The 16,931-nt window shown below is 41.6% G+C and overlaps 1 protein-coding gene across 9 annotated transcripts in view; it reads right to left on the bottom strand.

The window, feature by feature from the left end:
• The window catches only part of DNAH6 (dynein axonemal heavy chain 6), a 246,725-nt gene that overhangs the window by 94,994 nt on the left and 134,800 nt on the right, over positions 1 to 16,931 (bottom strand). For all 9 annotated transcript variants that reach the window (XM_045054471.1, XM_045054474.1, XM_045054475.1 and 6 more), the window contains 8 exons: positions 13,566 to 13,787; positions 12,597 to 12,744; positions 10,381 to 10,538; positions 8,810 to 8,941; positions 4,276 to 4,447; positions 3,016 to 3,162; positions 2,132 to 2,205; positions 304 to 458 (listed from right to left, as the gene is read on the bottom strand). In XM_045054471.1, coding sequence (XP_044910406.1) covers positions 304 to 458; positions 2,132 to 2,205; positions 3,016 to 3,162; positions 4,276 to 4,447; positions 8,810 to 8,941; positions 10,381 to 10,538; positions 12,597 to 12,744; positions 13,566 to 13,787 — 1,208 coding nt within the window. The remainder of the gene's footprint in view (positions 1 to 303; positions 459 to 2,131; positions 2,206 to 3,015; positions 3,163 to 4,275; positions 4,448 to 8,809; positions 8,942 to 10,380; positions 10,539 to 12,596; positions 12,745 to 13,565; positions 13,788 to 16,931) is intronic.

The raw sequence follows: 16,931 nt of genomic DNA, 5'->3' as shown, positions 1-16,931 counted from the left end.
TTTCTTAACTTTTTCTTAAAGATTTTTTAAAGTTTATTTATTTTGAGAGAGAGAGAGAGAGAGAGAGAGAGAGAGTGCACATGCACAAGTGGGGGAGGGGCAGAGAGAGAAAGGGAGAGAGAGAATTCCCAGCAGGCTCCACACTGTCTGTGTAGAGCCCCATGTGGGGCTTGAACTCATGAACTGGGAGATCATGACCTGAGCTGAAATCAAGAGTTGGACATTCAACCCACTGAGCCACCAAGACACCCTAATTCTTACCTTTTAATACAATGTATTATTGGACACCCTATAGTACTATACCTTGAAACATGTTCTATAGCATCCTGGAAGAACACCAACTTTACTTCTTTGGGATTTATAAGGTTATAATCGTCAAGATAGTCCTGTAGAACATTTGCGATTTTCTCCATATCAGGCATGTCATTGTAAATCCGATCAGTCTTATCTGCTCCAAACTATAAGATGATTTATGAGAGAGGGACCAAGTTAGATCAATTATGATACAGAAATACACACATTCATAATCTTAGGAGGTAATATTCTTTCACCCATGTTGCTATTTAATCATCTGCATGCATATATATGAATATGTGTTATATATTGTATTATATAATGTACATATTAGCAAGGCTTCAAAACCAAGGAAATGGGACTAAGAAACTCAGATTTTCATGGATAACTGAAAATCCATTTCATTTAACTTCTAATGGCACATTGGAATTTCAGCAATCTTTGCTATAAAATCCACACAGGAGCTCAGAAATAGGTTTTCATACTTTCTCACTGTACCTTATTGTGGCTTCATATTTTTGCTCTCAGCCTGTTGATATCAGAAAAGCTAAATGGGCTGAAAATTATGCATGCCAGACTGTAGGGTTATAAAAAATCATGCCAGAACTACGTGTAGTTTTTACCAGTGGTCATCTCATTAATTAAACCATTGGGAATGAAATTTGGTGTAAACTATAAGGAATTGAGTTCCTGTGTGAGGTCCTGTTTGGACCTGTTGATGACGTCTTTTCTTTGCTGTAGCAACTGCCCTGGGGGCATTTTTATTTGGAGCCATTGATTAAAATACTCATAGGTAATGCAAGAAGGGTCCAACTGCTCTTTTCCTATTGCTTTATTCCCCTATTTGATAATTAGATCAGTAGGAACACATAGGAAATATAATCACCACCTGGAAACAAACTTTGGACTTTGTTTTTAAATACATTTAAATAGATCTGTTTCACACAAATTATCTTTTTTATTTGTCAGGGGTTACAGGGGGATGAGGTAATTGCATACTTGTAATAGAAAGACAAGTTGTTCATTTGTTTGAAAGCCTGCTGTATACCTAGCTCTATGCAGGAAGCTGGAGATTTAGAGTGAACAAAACAGACATGTCCCCTGCCCTCTTGAAGACACTAGGGATGTTGCACCCAACAAGAGTCAACTTGGAAAAACAAGATGGTTATCAATGAACACAGGTAGGATGGTTAGATGGAAGGCTTATTGGAGGTGGTTCTAGAGGGTTGGTGTGTACATGTTATTGGGGGTACAAACTGAGGAGGAAGAAAAATTTTGCAATTAATGAGAGCTACCCTGTAATGAAGAGGGCAGCACTGGTAACCTAATTAGCTTCCACTGCTGGAAGCATTTAGGCACAGGCTGAACAGCTACACAGAATACAGTAAGGGGGATTCCAGTCCTGAGTTAAGAAACTAATTCTCTCTTCTTCCTTCCAAATCGAAAACCTGATGGGGTTCTGATTCAAACTATTGCCAAAACGAATGTGACTAGATCAGGAGTCAACAACCTGTTTCTCTAAAGGGCCAGATAATAAATATTTTAGGTTTTGAAAGTCATTATAGCCTTTGTTGCTACTACTGCACTCTGTCTTGTGATGCAAAAGCCACCACATAAAAATATAGTGCACAAATGGACGTGGCTGTGTTCCTATAGAATTTTATTTACAAAAATGGGCAGTGGGATATAGATTTGACCTATGGGCCATAGTTTGCTGACCCTTGGCCCTGATCTTTAATCTTCACAGATGTAGCAAAGTTCTTGCTGAAGATGAAACTGAACTGTAAAATAGTAAATACTTTATAATCTTCAAATGTAGTCAAGTCAACATACTTGCCTTAATAAAGTCTCCAAAGATGATGGGTTTTGTCAAAAAATATTCCAGGCCAATTGCAATTCCAAAATGTTTGTCTATTCAAAAAACAAATCAATTTTTAATATATGATAAGCTTGAATGCAATACTTCAATAAGATATACAGAATAATATCAGCTGTTACTTTACTTAGAAGGCTTAACTAGTATGAATGAAACTGAGAGAAAGCCATGTTAACACCATAACATTTTAGTTTGGTTGATAATCTCCTGAATTTAAGATTAAGAATATTTAATGTTAATAGACATTTTATTAAATAATAGATATTAAATATGTATTTAATAGGGCGCCTTGGTGGCTCAGTCAGTTAAGCGTCTGACTTCAGCTCAGGTAATGATCTCACGGTCTGTGAGTTCGAGCCCCGCGTTGGGCTCTGTGCTGTCAGTTCAGAGCCTGGAGCCTTCTTCGGATTCTGTCTCCCTCTCTCTCTCTGTCCCTCCCCCATTCACACTCTGTATCTCAAAATATGAATAAACATTAAACAATTTTTTAAATATGTATTTAATAAATAAGAGGTACTTTAGAAATATCCTAGCTTCTTACCAGACAAAATGCTGGTTCTCCTAACTTTCCCTTTTCTACTTAGAATTCCTTTTCTGAATTTAAAATATTAACTCTTCCCGAGTTTCAACAAAAGGATTTTTATAATGTTTCATATACTTCTACATATTTGAATCATTGAAGAGAAAAACGTTTTTACACATGAATGACTGAAACCCATTTTGCTTTACCTTATCTAAGCTCATTTTAAATTTTCTTTATGGAAATCAAATGGCTTTTCCAGTCCCCCCTACCCCACCCCACCAAAAGAAAGAAAAAGAACAGCTACATAAAGAGTGATATTTACTGGCCATTTCTGTCAAAATAGCATGGAAATAGTGCTTATCTTCATTATTAATCAAACGGTCATGGAAGACTCTTTGGCATTCATGGCAAAAGAGTCTAAATATCTGTATTTCTTCTCTTACTGTTCCTGGATCACATTGGAGGATACCTGTTTGTTTAAGAGAAGGGAAAAGGGAAAATTCTACGTTTGTGGAATATCTAGTAACAGGTTAATTAACTAGAAAATCCTTAAGTCCAACTTTATCCCCACACCACCAGAAATGGGTGCTTCCCCAATGGGTATACACACATAGAGTAATGGTGATTTCACTTTTTGAAAGCAAAATTGGACACATTATCTGGCAAACCCCTTTTTCTTGTTTTGTGATGTTTCTTTAACTGAACACGTGAAGTGGTCAGACTTCACAGTATAGGCAACGTTCATCTCATTATTACGTTGGGTTGCAACATGTTAAGTGAGAACTGTCACAGCTCTTTAATATACATATATATTCATCCAGGCTGCCCCTGCCCCGCTGCCCCGACCCCTGACCTTTACACTGTTTTTCAGAACACCGATTCCCTCTCTCATTCTCTCCCAATGTTCAGTCCTCACCAAATGCCCTTGGTCCTTCTGGCTTCTACTCAAATTACTCTGACTACTCCAAGTATTAATATAAATTGTAATTGTAAACATAGTTGTAATAATACCAAGTTACAACAAAAGCAGTGATGTATAGCAATCCTCCAAGTGTTCACTCTATGGGGGACCCTTCACTTCCCACAACACAGTGCCGAGAGGGTCAGGAAGCACATTTACTACACGCACAGGTGTAGAGAGCAGACAGGATGAGTCATACAACAAAAGAACAGAATCCTTGAGTAGGCTGGAGAGGATGGGATCCAGTGTCAGAGAGAGTACTGGCACGTGGTCCGAGTAGGGACACATCAGCCATTGCAGTAGGAGGGAAGGCAGATGCAAGTTGTCTAGGAGAGTTGGAAGATGGGGCAGTCTGGTTTGATTTCTTCTATTGCTTTCAGTGAAATAAGAAGACAGGTCATCAGCTGGGAGCAAGAAATGGAAAGGGATGCTGGTGGTCTGAGGGAAGCCGTGAAGTAGTCAGTCTGGGGTGGGGTTTGGTGGGGACCTGAATAGGGAACATGTAATGAGATTTCTGGGTGTGGCACAGACACTCATGTACATACAATTCTACTGAGAGACTGGGGGTGAATGGAAATGAAGGGAGGGTGCAGGTCAGAGAATGAGGGTTCCATACATTACCTTGTACACATTTGGATAAATCCCTCAAGTTAAAGATGTAATGGGACTTGGCTGGTGTTGGCAGAAGATCAACACTCATTCTGTTATAAATCTCAACTGCAGCCTCTACAATGTTTGATGCGGTTTGCTTTACAGCTGGTGGGAAGTCACTGAGGAAGCCATTTAAGATGGCCTAGAACAAGAAACATAATGTGAGAGGGTAGAATTTTTTTTTTATGATGATCCTTTTCCTAATAATAACTAGAAAGTTGGATTCCAATGCAAGGACATATGGGTAATAAAACTCTTCCATTCACTTCAGAGTATGTCCCCTAGAGTGGGCGCACTCCCGTCTTCTGAGATTGGTGATACCTGAGCCACATTTGTATCTGAACAGAGAACGGACCAAACTTACTCTCCATGTAATTTAGACTTCTGCTTACTGTGTGTCCAGAGGGTCATTGTGGAATGCCCAAACTCATCTGGAAAAAGTCCTCTCTCTGATTTTTATGGGTGAATTACTAAGAGTTCCATAGACTTTGTCCTCATCTATGTTTAAAGTACAACTTACGCATAACAGCACCTCTTCCCCCCTTTGGCGTCCCCAGCATATGGCCCCACCCTGGGATTAGATCAGGAACACAGAAGTCTCCTTTGACACTTCCCATTCTCTGTCCCCCTCAGTCAAGCTTGAATACATTTCTTGAATGTCTGCTTCCCTGACATGAGCTCATTCCAGCCCTGACTCTTTCACGGGGGCTTCTTCACCCTTTTCTTCTCTCACTGGCCTCTCCATTTCCGCTCCTGTCTCCCTTCAGGCACTGCCTCCCCTGTCAGTCCAGGCTCACTGTACCCTCTTCCCCGTTGCTCAGCATGACCCAGCCACATTGGCCTAACCACCCAGGCTCTCTTCTCTCTCAGGGTCTCCACGCATCTGTCCCCCTTCCACCATCTGCTGCCGCATGGCTCTCTGCTGGCAGGGACTTTTTGATTCTTGTGTTTTCGGTTACTTGTCATCTCTTTAGAGAGGCCTTCCCTGACTCCTCCTGTCAGTGTCTCTTATGGCTCTCTGATCTTCTCATATGTTGCCACAATCTCAAAGTTCTTATTTACTAGCTAGCCTGCTGCCCCCAGGTGCTTGGGACAATCATAGATTTTTAAATAGATAAGTTCCCATCACTATTAACCTTGGAGTTACTCATGGAGAAGCCACCAGAACGCACACCAATGCTTGTAAGTCAGTCCTTGTGACTTTAGACTTTTGGCTCATATAAGACATATTTTAAAATAAACCCAAGTATTTGTTTCAATGAGCCTCCTTGTTAAACATTAGTTTTAGCAGCTTACGAGGGCTATCTTTTGAGGTACCATCCTTCTGGGACCCCAACATGAGTTTAACATGCTCCATATGGCCCACATTTTGAGTAGGACCATCCCAACATATATAAAATAAAAATTTTACTACACATATTGTATATAAATTATATATTAAAAAATTAAAATTGTAGTCTGTTTATTCTCCATCACACAAATTATATAGTTATAGATAGTATTAATATAATATATATTAGTTCATTCGTCTGTTTATTGTCTGGCTCCATCGTGGAAGCTCCGTGAGCACAAGGATGGCATCTGATTTGTTTAAAATGTAATACCAACGTCCGGCACATGGGAGCTGCTCAACGAATATTTGTTCAGTGAATGAAATTAAGAACTACTAAACTGATATTCATAAATTACAATTAGCATGTCGTTATAGAGTTTACTGAGGACCAGGGCGTGGTATTCTATTTAATGGTCTGCCTTACATGGCATGTCTAGCAACTTTGAAAAGCTTCTACTAAGAATACGCACACAAGACCGAGCCAGAATTCCCACAGTTTGGGGGAAGGACGTTTTGGCCTGAGGACATTGTTAGTACTTCATGGAGTTGATCTTTTTCTTTTTAAGTTTATTTATTTATTTTGAGAGAGGGAGAGCGAGCGAGCATGAGCATGAGTGGGGGAGGGGGAGAGAAAGGGAGGGAGAGAGAATGCCAAGCAGGCCCCACACTCAGGATGGAGCCCAGCCCATGCGGGGCTCTATCTCACCACGGTGAGATCACAACCTGAGATGAAATCAAGAGTCGAATGCTCAACCGACTGAGCCACTCAGGCACCCCGTTCATCATTTTTGATTACTGCTGTTACATCTTTCTAATTAGAAATGACATCTACATCATCAATCTAATTTGTTGTGTGCTGTTTAGTTGACCTTTAGGATATATAGTGATGCACATTTTTTGTGTATAAATTTCCAGTAAGCAAACACGAAGATGTGTATGAATGTGGCTCAAGGATGAGTCAGTCACTCATAAACACACATAATCCAAATCACAGCAAAGCCATCCTTAGTGGTTTGCTCCCTGCATATGTGTGCTGTTTGGCTAACTTGCAACAGACTATCCAAGAAAGTACAGTGAAACTACTAATTGTTTTCCAAATAATAGATGGTTGAAAACATTATGTGCATCCTATAAATATACTATACATGTACTATGTAGACTCATTGGCTTCTTTCATACAGTGGAAATAAATCAGTTATTCATGTTGCTAACGACACATTTACTTTATTGATTTGCTTTTCTTCAGTTCTTGGTGGTCCCCCAAGTTCTTTTTCCTCATACAGTGACCAAGGACAGGGAAGGTGGGGTATGAGGTCTTGGGCACTGCTTAGATGGGTTGTGATGAACGTAGAGTTTGGGATCCATGGATCTAGAGCAAATTCTTCTCTTCTACAGGTAAAACATCCTGTCTATTCTGACAGTGAGGAATGTAGGCTTCCCCACCTGAATCTAGTCCAACCCAGCGGCTCCGGGATCTCTCAGTTTTGCCACATTTCATTTCCATTTTTGCCCCCAGTTAGTGCAAGTTTTAAATATTCGCCTGTACGTTACAATGAAAGGAAACAGTTCCTGCTTGTTTTCAGCTGGGATGTACTTGCCAGATGATGTCCCTGTGAGTGACACATTTCCCATGGACGTGACAATCCTACAGGGAGAGGGAGGAGGCTGAGGGTTGGGAATCATTTCATTTCCAGGAGGCCAGATTCCACATTTTCCTTCCCATCCAAGAAAGCATTGTAGGATGATTAAGAATGACATTTTTTGTTGGGATAGCCTTGAATTTGCTCTCATTTATTGAAATATGAAAGAATTAGCAAATTCAGTACTTTATCATCAGGCATAGGCTACCTGGGACATACTTCTCTGCTAATCATATCACAAAGTGTGTCAGGATAGTATGTTTGGGAGTCACTCATTTCAAACTTCAAAATATACACACAGGGTTTCAACAAAAGAGGGGGGGATTCAAAAAATTCTTCTAATGCCTGTGTTGGTCCCTGTTACCCACTTCATGCTTTGTTCTACACTTTGTCATAGGAGATAAGCTCCCAGCCTTTCATATTTGAAAGTATTCTACCAAACAAAAGTTTAAAAAACAAAGTTTTTCAAAATGTGGGGGTTCTTATGTGTCATTTTGGCATTAGCTCCTAAACAACTTACTGAAACTACCTCAAATTTTTTAAAAACAATTTCCCATGGATGTAAGCTGTTTCAATATGAAAACCACTTTCCATCTACTAATCGTTGTGTACATGTTGGCTCTGTCCTTTTTCTCCTCAAAGAGGGTCCCATGGGATGGAGAGGCCAATGCTGGAGAATGCAGTGGCTCACTTACAGCCAGTGTCACTGCCCCTCTTTGGCTTCCAGGTGACTTACCAGCAAAGTCAGCTTCTCCAAACCAGTCACCAGTCTTATCCCACCTGTATGCCCACATTACCATTTCTTGCCCCTGTGACTACATTTACCCGTGAGCCTTCTGTTCCCAAGATCTGTTCCTCCCTGTCAATTCTGGTCCCCCAAGACTCAGCTCACCATCTTCTCTATGAGCTTTTGCTGGTTGGTGATGGCATGCTGTCTCATGTGTTCTCATCATCCTACTCAAAATAACATTGCTGAGCACTTACAGGGCAAGCACAGTTATATTCCCCCATTTAAAGGATGAGGAGTGGCCCCATGGGAAGTTTGTACAGGTGGAAGAAATATGGGTGGTTGTTTTTGTTGGAGGTGGTCGTGGCAGTGAGGTGATGAATTCTAGATTAGGTGTGTTATTCTTGAGCTCCTTGGGGTATCAGGGACTCTGATGGGCAAGTGGGCACAGGGACCTGGTGGCCAGCTATGAGAGGAGCACAGAGGCGGGGGGGGGGGGTAGTGGGCAAGATCTGGTGACTGCTGGGAGGCAAGGGCCAAAGATACAGCCTTCCTTAAAGGAAGGAGCTGTGCTTTGACAGTCTTTCTGCATTCCTAAAACTGTCTCTGAGATCACAGACACAGAAGGCAGTGATGCAAATGCCTGCCAGCTACTGCCCAGTTGCCTCTGGGTTTACCTGGTTTCTGCTCAGGAAAAGGGACAGGTGGGCTCCCCAGAAACACAACAGCCTATTTTGACTGTGGGAGTTTTAGAACAAATATATTTTCTTTTTCTCTCTTGCCTAGGTTTAAATTCATATTTACCTGAAAAATCTGTTTCAGACTGTGCTCTGAGGGCGTCGGAAGGCACAGCATGCTGAAGTGTCGGATAAAACGGGGAGTCACAGGGTTGCGGCCACCACCTGGAGGTGCACATGCTGAGACGATCGTTACATCCTGTGTGGGAAGAAATCCACGTGGGTCACCCAGCAAAGAAAGAGATGAGATCTGCCCATGCCAATGGGAGGCCTCAGAACCAACACTTTTTTGAGGACCTACCATATGATAGGATTACGTTATGTTTCCCCACACGTTATCTGGCTTCATCCTCACAACAACCTCGGGAGATCACTACTGTCACCCTCATTTTGCAGATGAAAAAGATCAAGACCCTGCGTGGTTAAGTTGTTCAAGGTCACTCAGCTATCACATCTATCTGTATAAACACACCTATGTAAAAATTTAATCTTAAAAAATTGTTAACGAATTGTATCTTGGGTTAAAATATATTCATTTGACAAATATTAAGTATAGTTTATTCTTATTATTTGTGGTAGTTATGTTTGATAAAATCAGTGGAACACTGAATTAAGATACTGATCCATGGCTCCTTTGGGAAAAACAGGGTTATGAGCCTTTGGTCATAACATTTTCAATGGGCCAATACATGATATCGTAATTGCCTCCGGTCTTGACCCCCTTAGACCACCCCTCCTCTGCAGCCAAGGAAATCTTTCCATAATATTTCCTCTAGAGACAGAGCACCTCTTAGAGGATAAATCCACATTCCTTGTCATGGCAGCATGGCCCCCTGGGCTGATCTCTGCATCTCCTGCCAGTTTGGTGCCCACATTCCACACCACCATGGTGTTCTACACTCCCTGCTTTGAGATGCAAAATGCTCCCTTGCCTTGCTTTGCCACGCTCGGACTGCAAAACCCTTTTCCAACATCACCTCTTCTGGGAAGGCCTCTCTCATCCTCAGCCCAGTGCCCAGCCCTGCCTCCCTCCAGTCTCTCTCCACTCATCATCCTGCATTATAAATACAAGTCCAACTACCCCCTGAAGCTGAGCCCTCGGGGAGGTGGGCCTGTCTCACTTGTCCATGAATCTCCTGAATAAAGGGGCAAGAATATAACATAGATTAAATAACTTGAGTCACATATTAAAAACACCAAGTCTATATGTTAGAGGCTGAATTGTGTCCTCCTATTCCCCCTGGCCAATCATACGTTGAAGGCCTAGCCTCTGGTATCTCAGAATGTGACTATATTTGGAGATAGGGTCTTTAACGAGGTAATTCAGTTAAAATGAGGTCATTAGGGTGGGCTCTAGTCCAGTAGGACTGGTGTCTTTATAAGAAGAGGACATTTAGACACAGACCGACACAGAGGGAAGATCATGAGAAGACACAGGAGAAGATAGCCATCTGCAAGCCAAGGGGAGAAGCCTCAGAAGAAACCAACCCTGTCGACATCTTGGCCTCAGACTTCTGGCCTTTAGAACTGCGAGAAAATAAATTTCTGTTGTTTGAGTCACCCAGTCTGCGGTATTTTGTATGGCAGCCCTGGCAAACAAGTTTTAAACACACAAAGTAATTTAAAACCTAAAGCAACCTGTATGTCTTTCCAAAAGAGTTTGTTTCTGTCATAAAATCCACCAAAATCTTGATACTGCCGAAGTAATTCAATTGGAGGCTGAGAGCCATAGCGGTCCAGTCTGGGCATGTTTAAATCATCAACAAAAATCACAACTTGTTTGTTTCCTGGTGCTCCTGGGGAATAAAATGAATTTAATTTAAGAATTAAGTTGGGGCGCCTGGGTGGCGCAGTCGGTTAAGCGTCCGACTTCAGCCAGGTCACAATCTCGCGGTCTGTGAGTTTGAGCCCCGCGTCGGGCTCTGGGCTGATGGCTCGGAGCCTGGAGCCTGGAGCCTGTTTCCGATTCTGTGTCTCCCTCTCTCTCTGCCCCTCCCCCGTTCATGCTCTGTCTCTCTCTGTCCCAAAAATAAATAAACATTGAAAAAAAAATAAAAAAAAAAAAAAAGAATTAAGATTTGCCATTGGAAAATGTAAGACAAAGCTTAGGTAAGGCTTTGGACTCAATGAACACCCTGTAGGTCATAATGAGCTCAGTTTGTCTATGTGAGGAGGGCCCCAGCAGGGAGAGGTGGACAGGGCTGGGACACCCACACTGTCAGGTGGGTCCTTGCCCTCACTCCCAGAGGTGCAGGATGATGTCAGCTTTCCAGTCAGGACTGGATCTTTCTCAATACAAGGCACTGCCACTTCCCTCACCAACTGTGTGGCCTGGCATGGGGTGAGGAAGGTCATTTTCTTTTCAGGGCAGGAAACAGAAGCGCTCCAAAGTTCCCTTACCTAAATGCCATTGCACCACCCTCTACAGGGAAAACGGGGCTGGAAAGCATCATGGTCTCATCAAAGGGAAATCCAGTACAGTGGAGTTTCAGAATGCCATATTTAACTTAAAGAAAATCGATATACATACTGGTAGGAAAAAAAAAAAGGAGTAATGACTGAGAAAAGAGAACAACTTAAGCAGAGGAGGTGACCACCCACTCTGGCATCCAGCACTTGCCAATAATGAAGGAGTCGTGGCAAACTCAGTGCCCCACTCCATCCTCCAGACCCCTGAAGCCAAGAAGCAGGACAGGAGTGGGAAGGGGCTCCAAGAGAATCATTCACAAAAATATGGTCTCCCACTACAGAGATTAGTATTTGTTGCCCTGTGCCTACCAGAGTACGAAAAAGGAAATAGAGAGGAGGCAGTAAAGCAGCTGGTATCCCCACAGCTTGGCACAGCAGGGCCCATTAGATAACAGACAATGTGGAAGCCAGCTGGGCTTGGCTAGTACTCCACCCAGGAGGGCTGTGGGCCAGCCAAGTGGACCCAGTACCAAGGACTGCAGATATACGGCTGGAGGGTGGGACTGAGTGGGGGCCAAGACCTTGATTGCCAACATCAGGGGACTTTCCAATTGGGAGGCCAATCCCTGACCTGTACACATCTTGTTGGGGAGTCCCTCGCAGAGCCTGCTCTAGAAGCCTGCCACACAGACAGCGTTGACAGTCATTCAGCACCAGCAAGAGAGGTAGGGACGATCCACATAGAGGCCCATCTAAATGCCAGTTAGGGAGAACACTTGTCCTTTCCTCTCCTCCTCCCATCCCAACACACCAGAGCCTCCTACAGAGAGGGCCAGAAAGGGCAAAAGGGCATCCCATGCCCCTCTCTACCTCCAGCACCATGAGCCACAAACCAGGTCTACAACAGAGGAGAGGAACAGCTTAAAATTGGGTTTTGGATCAGAGCTTTACATGAGACCTGATTCAAAATAGCTGCAACTGACCAGAGAGGTATACTATTTATCTAAGCAGTTAATATGGGATCGTGAGGGAGATCCCACAAAGCCTGGCTGAAAGCACTGGCTAAAGAAGAAACGTAGACAGTTTCATGCCAATTCCTTGCTCAGTTCAGGTAACTCAATGCACTAGATACAAAGTAGTTGTTTGTTGGTTTGTTTTAAATAAAGGGAAATCCATGCAGGTTTGACAGTAGAGCATGCAAGGAGAGGGAGAGCCACAGACTGAAGGTATTCTGAGTTGAAGGTGATGATAGAAATAAACTCCTTACTCACTAAACAGCAAGATACATGGATATATGGCACAGGAAAGAATGTCGTTAATAGAATCACCTTTATAAATACATTAAACAAAGAAAATATGCATTTGTAATTTTATTACCCATTTTGTTTTTGTGATTAGTTTAATAAATAATTTGTGTAAGACAAATAAAACTGGCTAACACTTACCTAGTATATTTTTTCTTTTCCTTTCCAGTTTTGACTCAATGATCTCTTGTGTTCTTGCAGATGAAGTTTGAGCAGAAAAGTTTAGATAAACAGGAACATAGGCAGCTGATTCTTGAATTCGATTCAACAATCCTTTTGCAATGACAGACTTTAAATTTAAAAATACGTTAACTGATTTCATATTCAATATACCTTTCAATTGTCTACATCAGTAACAATCCAGTACAATGAGTAAGAAACAGGATAAAAGGAGATAGGTCAAAGCCAGATCAAAATGTCTGCTTTCTTCTTCTTGGAGATTCCATTTAATTATATTTATCAGAGCCGAAGAAATATTTTAATCAGCAATCTTAGCAACAGTTCTAATTTCAGTTTTATACCAGAATCCATCTTCGTTCCTATCCAAGTCTCAATTTGATAGCACAAGTCACAGAAGAACCCAAATTTCTTCTAGAAATAATTTAGAAGGTCGCCAGTGAATTTCTGTTTATGTGGACCCACCCCTGAAACCCAAAAGACCAAACCATCAACGTTTCCCGCTAGAGTCCACTTTTTCCAAACCCCATTGTTGTGCCAGGTAGAAGTCAATGGGCAGGAGGGGACAGACTCACCTTTATCAATAGTCTGCTCAGGATGCAAACTGTTCTCACCAATTCCCACCCTAATCTTTGTAGTGACAGCCCCAGAAATTCCAAGGGATACAACATAAAATCCCCCAAACCCACAATATTGGTCCTTAGGGTCTTCTGGTTTATGTGTTATCTACACCAAGGATTTATTCAGAAAGTGGCAGACCTTGGAGTAATTCCCAAGATAGATACAGATTCAGCATAGTTACATTCTTCCTGAAAAATGATCAAAATTCAAAAGAATTTCCTCTGAAAAATAATATGTTATTTCTGGGGCTTACAATTGAAGTCCACCACACCCTCATTTTTGGACAGACCTTGTTTCAGGTAGGTTTCCTACCTTGCCAACTCCAGTTATTCCAGTAAACAGCACTGAATGCCTGACTGCCAGTAGTTTTTCCATTAGATATCCAAAGCGCACCGTGTCAGTTGTGGGGACTAGCATTTCAAAAAAAGGAACATCTCGGCTGTACTTAAAGGTGGGTATGATTCGTTCCCAGGGATCCAGTCGTTTGGTGTCGAAGTCCATATGAATGCTCCACAGATCACCAGAACTGGGAAGCTAGAGCAAAAAATTAAGTACCACTTTCAATAGGATTGATACGCAGCAATAGAAAAATTCACACATAAACAAAGGCAGTCATGGAATATGAATCTATTTGGGTTTTTTTTCCCTTTGTAGAGAAGTAGTTGTTTAGGTATCAGAGTCAAATACTTTAAACACAACCATGCAACACAACGCATAAAAAAAATCTGATAGATTGATTATACTAAAACCTTAGATTAGAATTGTATGGAACTAGAGAGTGTTATGCTAAGTGAAATAAGTCATACAGAGAAGGATAGACACCATATATTTTCACTCTTATGTGGATCCTGAGAAACTTAACAGAAGACCATGGGGGAGGGGAAGGAAAAAAAAAGTTAGAGAGGGAGGGAGCCAAACCATAAAAGACTCTTAAAAACTGAGAACAAACTGAGGGTTGATGGGGGGTGGGAGGGAGAGGGGGGTAGGTGATGGGTATTGAGGAGGGCACCTGTTGGGATGAGCACTGGGTGTTGTATGGAAACCAATTTGACAATTTCATACTTAAATAAATATATAAATAAATAGAATTGTAAAGCATTTTCAATTCAAGTCAACATTCAGGGGCTTACTCCTTGCTGACTAATGTGCTTGGGGAGATGGAGGTGAGTGCTGAATGAGAGCCTCTGCCCTCAATGACCTTGAAATTCACATGGGGGACAAAAGCATATCAGTTAATATCACAGAGAAGTGGGGTTCTAATGGAGTTAGTACACTTACAAAGGCAGGACAACTCATGTCTACTTGCAGGGAGTTATGGTGGTGGCTAGAGATTCAGGAAAACTTCCAAGGGGTGGTGATGTTATAGTTCAGACTTGAAGGAAAAGCAGGAGCCCACAGGCAAGGAAGGAATGAGATGGGGAAGGGGGGTGAAGACAAGGCTAAAGGCATGGAAAGTGCCATGCATGCTGGGAAATACAAGAGCAGTATGTACAGTGAGAAATGAATATGAAAACACAGGCAGGGGCCAGGTTATGAAAAGCCTCCCTTTTCAAAGCAAAGTGCATGGAGCAAGAATTTAGGCAACGATTCTAAGCAGGTGGCTGACATGATTAGATTGCATTTCAGAAGGCTCATTCTGGCAGCTGTACAAAGAAGCTGTGTTTCAAGCTCACTTGACAGCAACTCTTAATAAGAAATCCATTTTACATGGTGACGTAGTACATTCACAAATATGTGTCTACAAATATGTATAAACTTTACCCCTACTATCTGCAATTCACTTTGGGGGCAGCATGTGTGTGCATGTGAGCAGGGGACGGGTGGAGAGAGAGAGAGAGAGAGAGAGAGAGAGAGAGAGAGAGAGAGAGAGAGAGAAAGAGAGAGAGAGAGAGAGGACATTCCAAGCAGGCTCCACACTGTCAGTGAGGAGCTGGCTGTGGTGCTCGAACTCAGCAACCTCGAGATCATGACCTGAGCTAAAACCAGGAGCTGGATGCTTAACTGACTGAGCCATCCAGGCACCCCTACTCTATTTTCTATTTTATTCTATTTTTAAAAAACATTTAAGGTGTATTATTTTGCCTGATTTTACAAGGCCAGTTTAAGATGTTCTTGATATGTAAATATCAATGTAACTACCCTTGAATCATGATGTAGAACATATCCAGAACCTCAGAAAGCTTCTTTCTTCCCCTTCCCCATTAATACCAGCCACACCTCCATCCTCCTCTGAGATAAGTCACTGGTTCATCCTCCTCTGAGATAAGTCACTGGTCTACCTGTCTGGTGTTATTTGTCTACCCTTGTGCTAAAACCATAGTCTCTTTGATCACTTGTGTTAGCCCCAGAAACAGAATGGGGCCTACCATGTAACAGATTTTCAATAAACATTTGTTGAAATGAATACTGAATGCTTGTTTTGCACCTTCTCCTACTGCCCTCTGATGATCCCAGATCATTTCCCTTGACCCAGAGGGGTCTGTCTGTACCAAATTCCCAGCTGTCCTTAATAATCTTATCCAATTATGATACTATCATCTTGAGGATCCAGGAGGGTTTCATATCTACTAAAAGGTCCTAATCCATAGGGCTCAGATTCTTATGGATTTTTTTCTTTTGGTAACTTTTAACTTTTATATAATTTAAAACTTACAGAATAGTTAAAAGAATAGTGCAAAGGACTCCATATATTCTTTATCTATATTGTTTACATTTAGCCTCATTTGCTTTATTATTGTATTTTTCTACTCTTTGAGAGTTAATTGTATACACTATTCCACCTTATCCTAAATAACTGAGTGTATTTCCTAAAGAACAAGAATATTGTCTTATATAATCACAGTAAAATGATCGAAATCAGGAAATTGAATAGCGATATGTTATTATCCAATTTACATTCCATACTCAAATATTGCCAGTGGTTTTTTTTTTTTTTTTTTAAGAGAGAGAGAGAGAGCATGCCAATGGAGAGAGGGGTAGAAGAAAACAGAGAGAATCCTAAGCAGGCTCCATGCTCGGTGCAGACCCCAATGCAGGGCTGGATCCCATGACTCTGGGATGATGACCTAAGCCAAAATCAAGAATTGGACACTCAACCTACTGAGCCACCCAGGTGCCCCTGCCAGTGTTTTTAATAATGTCACTTGCAGCTATATTTTCCCCAGTCTAGGATCCAATACAGGATAATGCATTGTATTTAGTTATATCTCTTTAGTCTCTTCATCTGGAAAATTTCCTCAGCTTTCTTTGTCTCCCATGATGGACATTTTTGGAGAATATAGGCCAGTTTATTTTACAGAATGGTCCTCCATTTAGGCATTCCAGATGTATTCCCATCATTACATTTAGGTCATGCATGTTTGAAAGGAATACTTCAGAACTGAGGTTGTGTCCTTCTCAGTGCACTATGCCAGAAGGCACAGTTTTGTCCTAATACAATTGATTTCTTAGTTAAGGTCGTGTTTGCAAGGTTTTTTTTTTTTTTTTTTTTTTTTACTGTAACAATACTATTTCTGTCTTTGCAATTAATCAAATGATTCGTAGGAGATAATTTGAAACTATGTAAGTATTGTTTCTCATCAAACCTTCACCCACTAGTTTTGGCATCCATTGATGATTCCTGCCTAAACCAATTATTACTATGACAGTTGCAAAGTTATGATGTTCTAACTCCATCAC

This window comes from Felis catus, chromosome A3 (genome assembly GCF_018350175.1).
Source record: "Felis catus isolate Fca126 chromosome A3, F.catus_Fca126_mat1.0, whole genome shotgun sequence".
NCBI classification, from domain to species: Eukaryota; Metazoa; Chordata; class Mammalia; order Carnivora; family Felidae; genus Felis; species Felis catus.
This window is presented reverse-complemented; position numbering and strand designations above follow the sequence as displayed.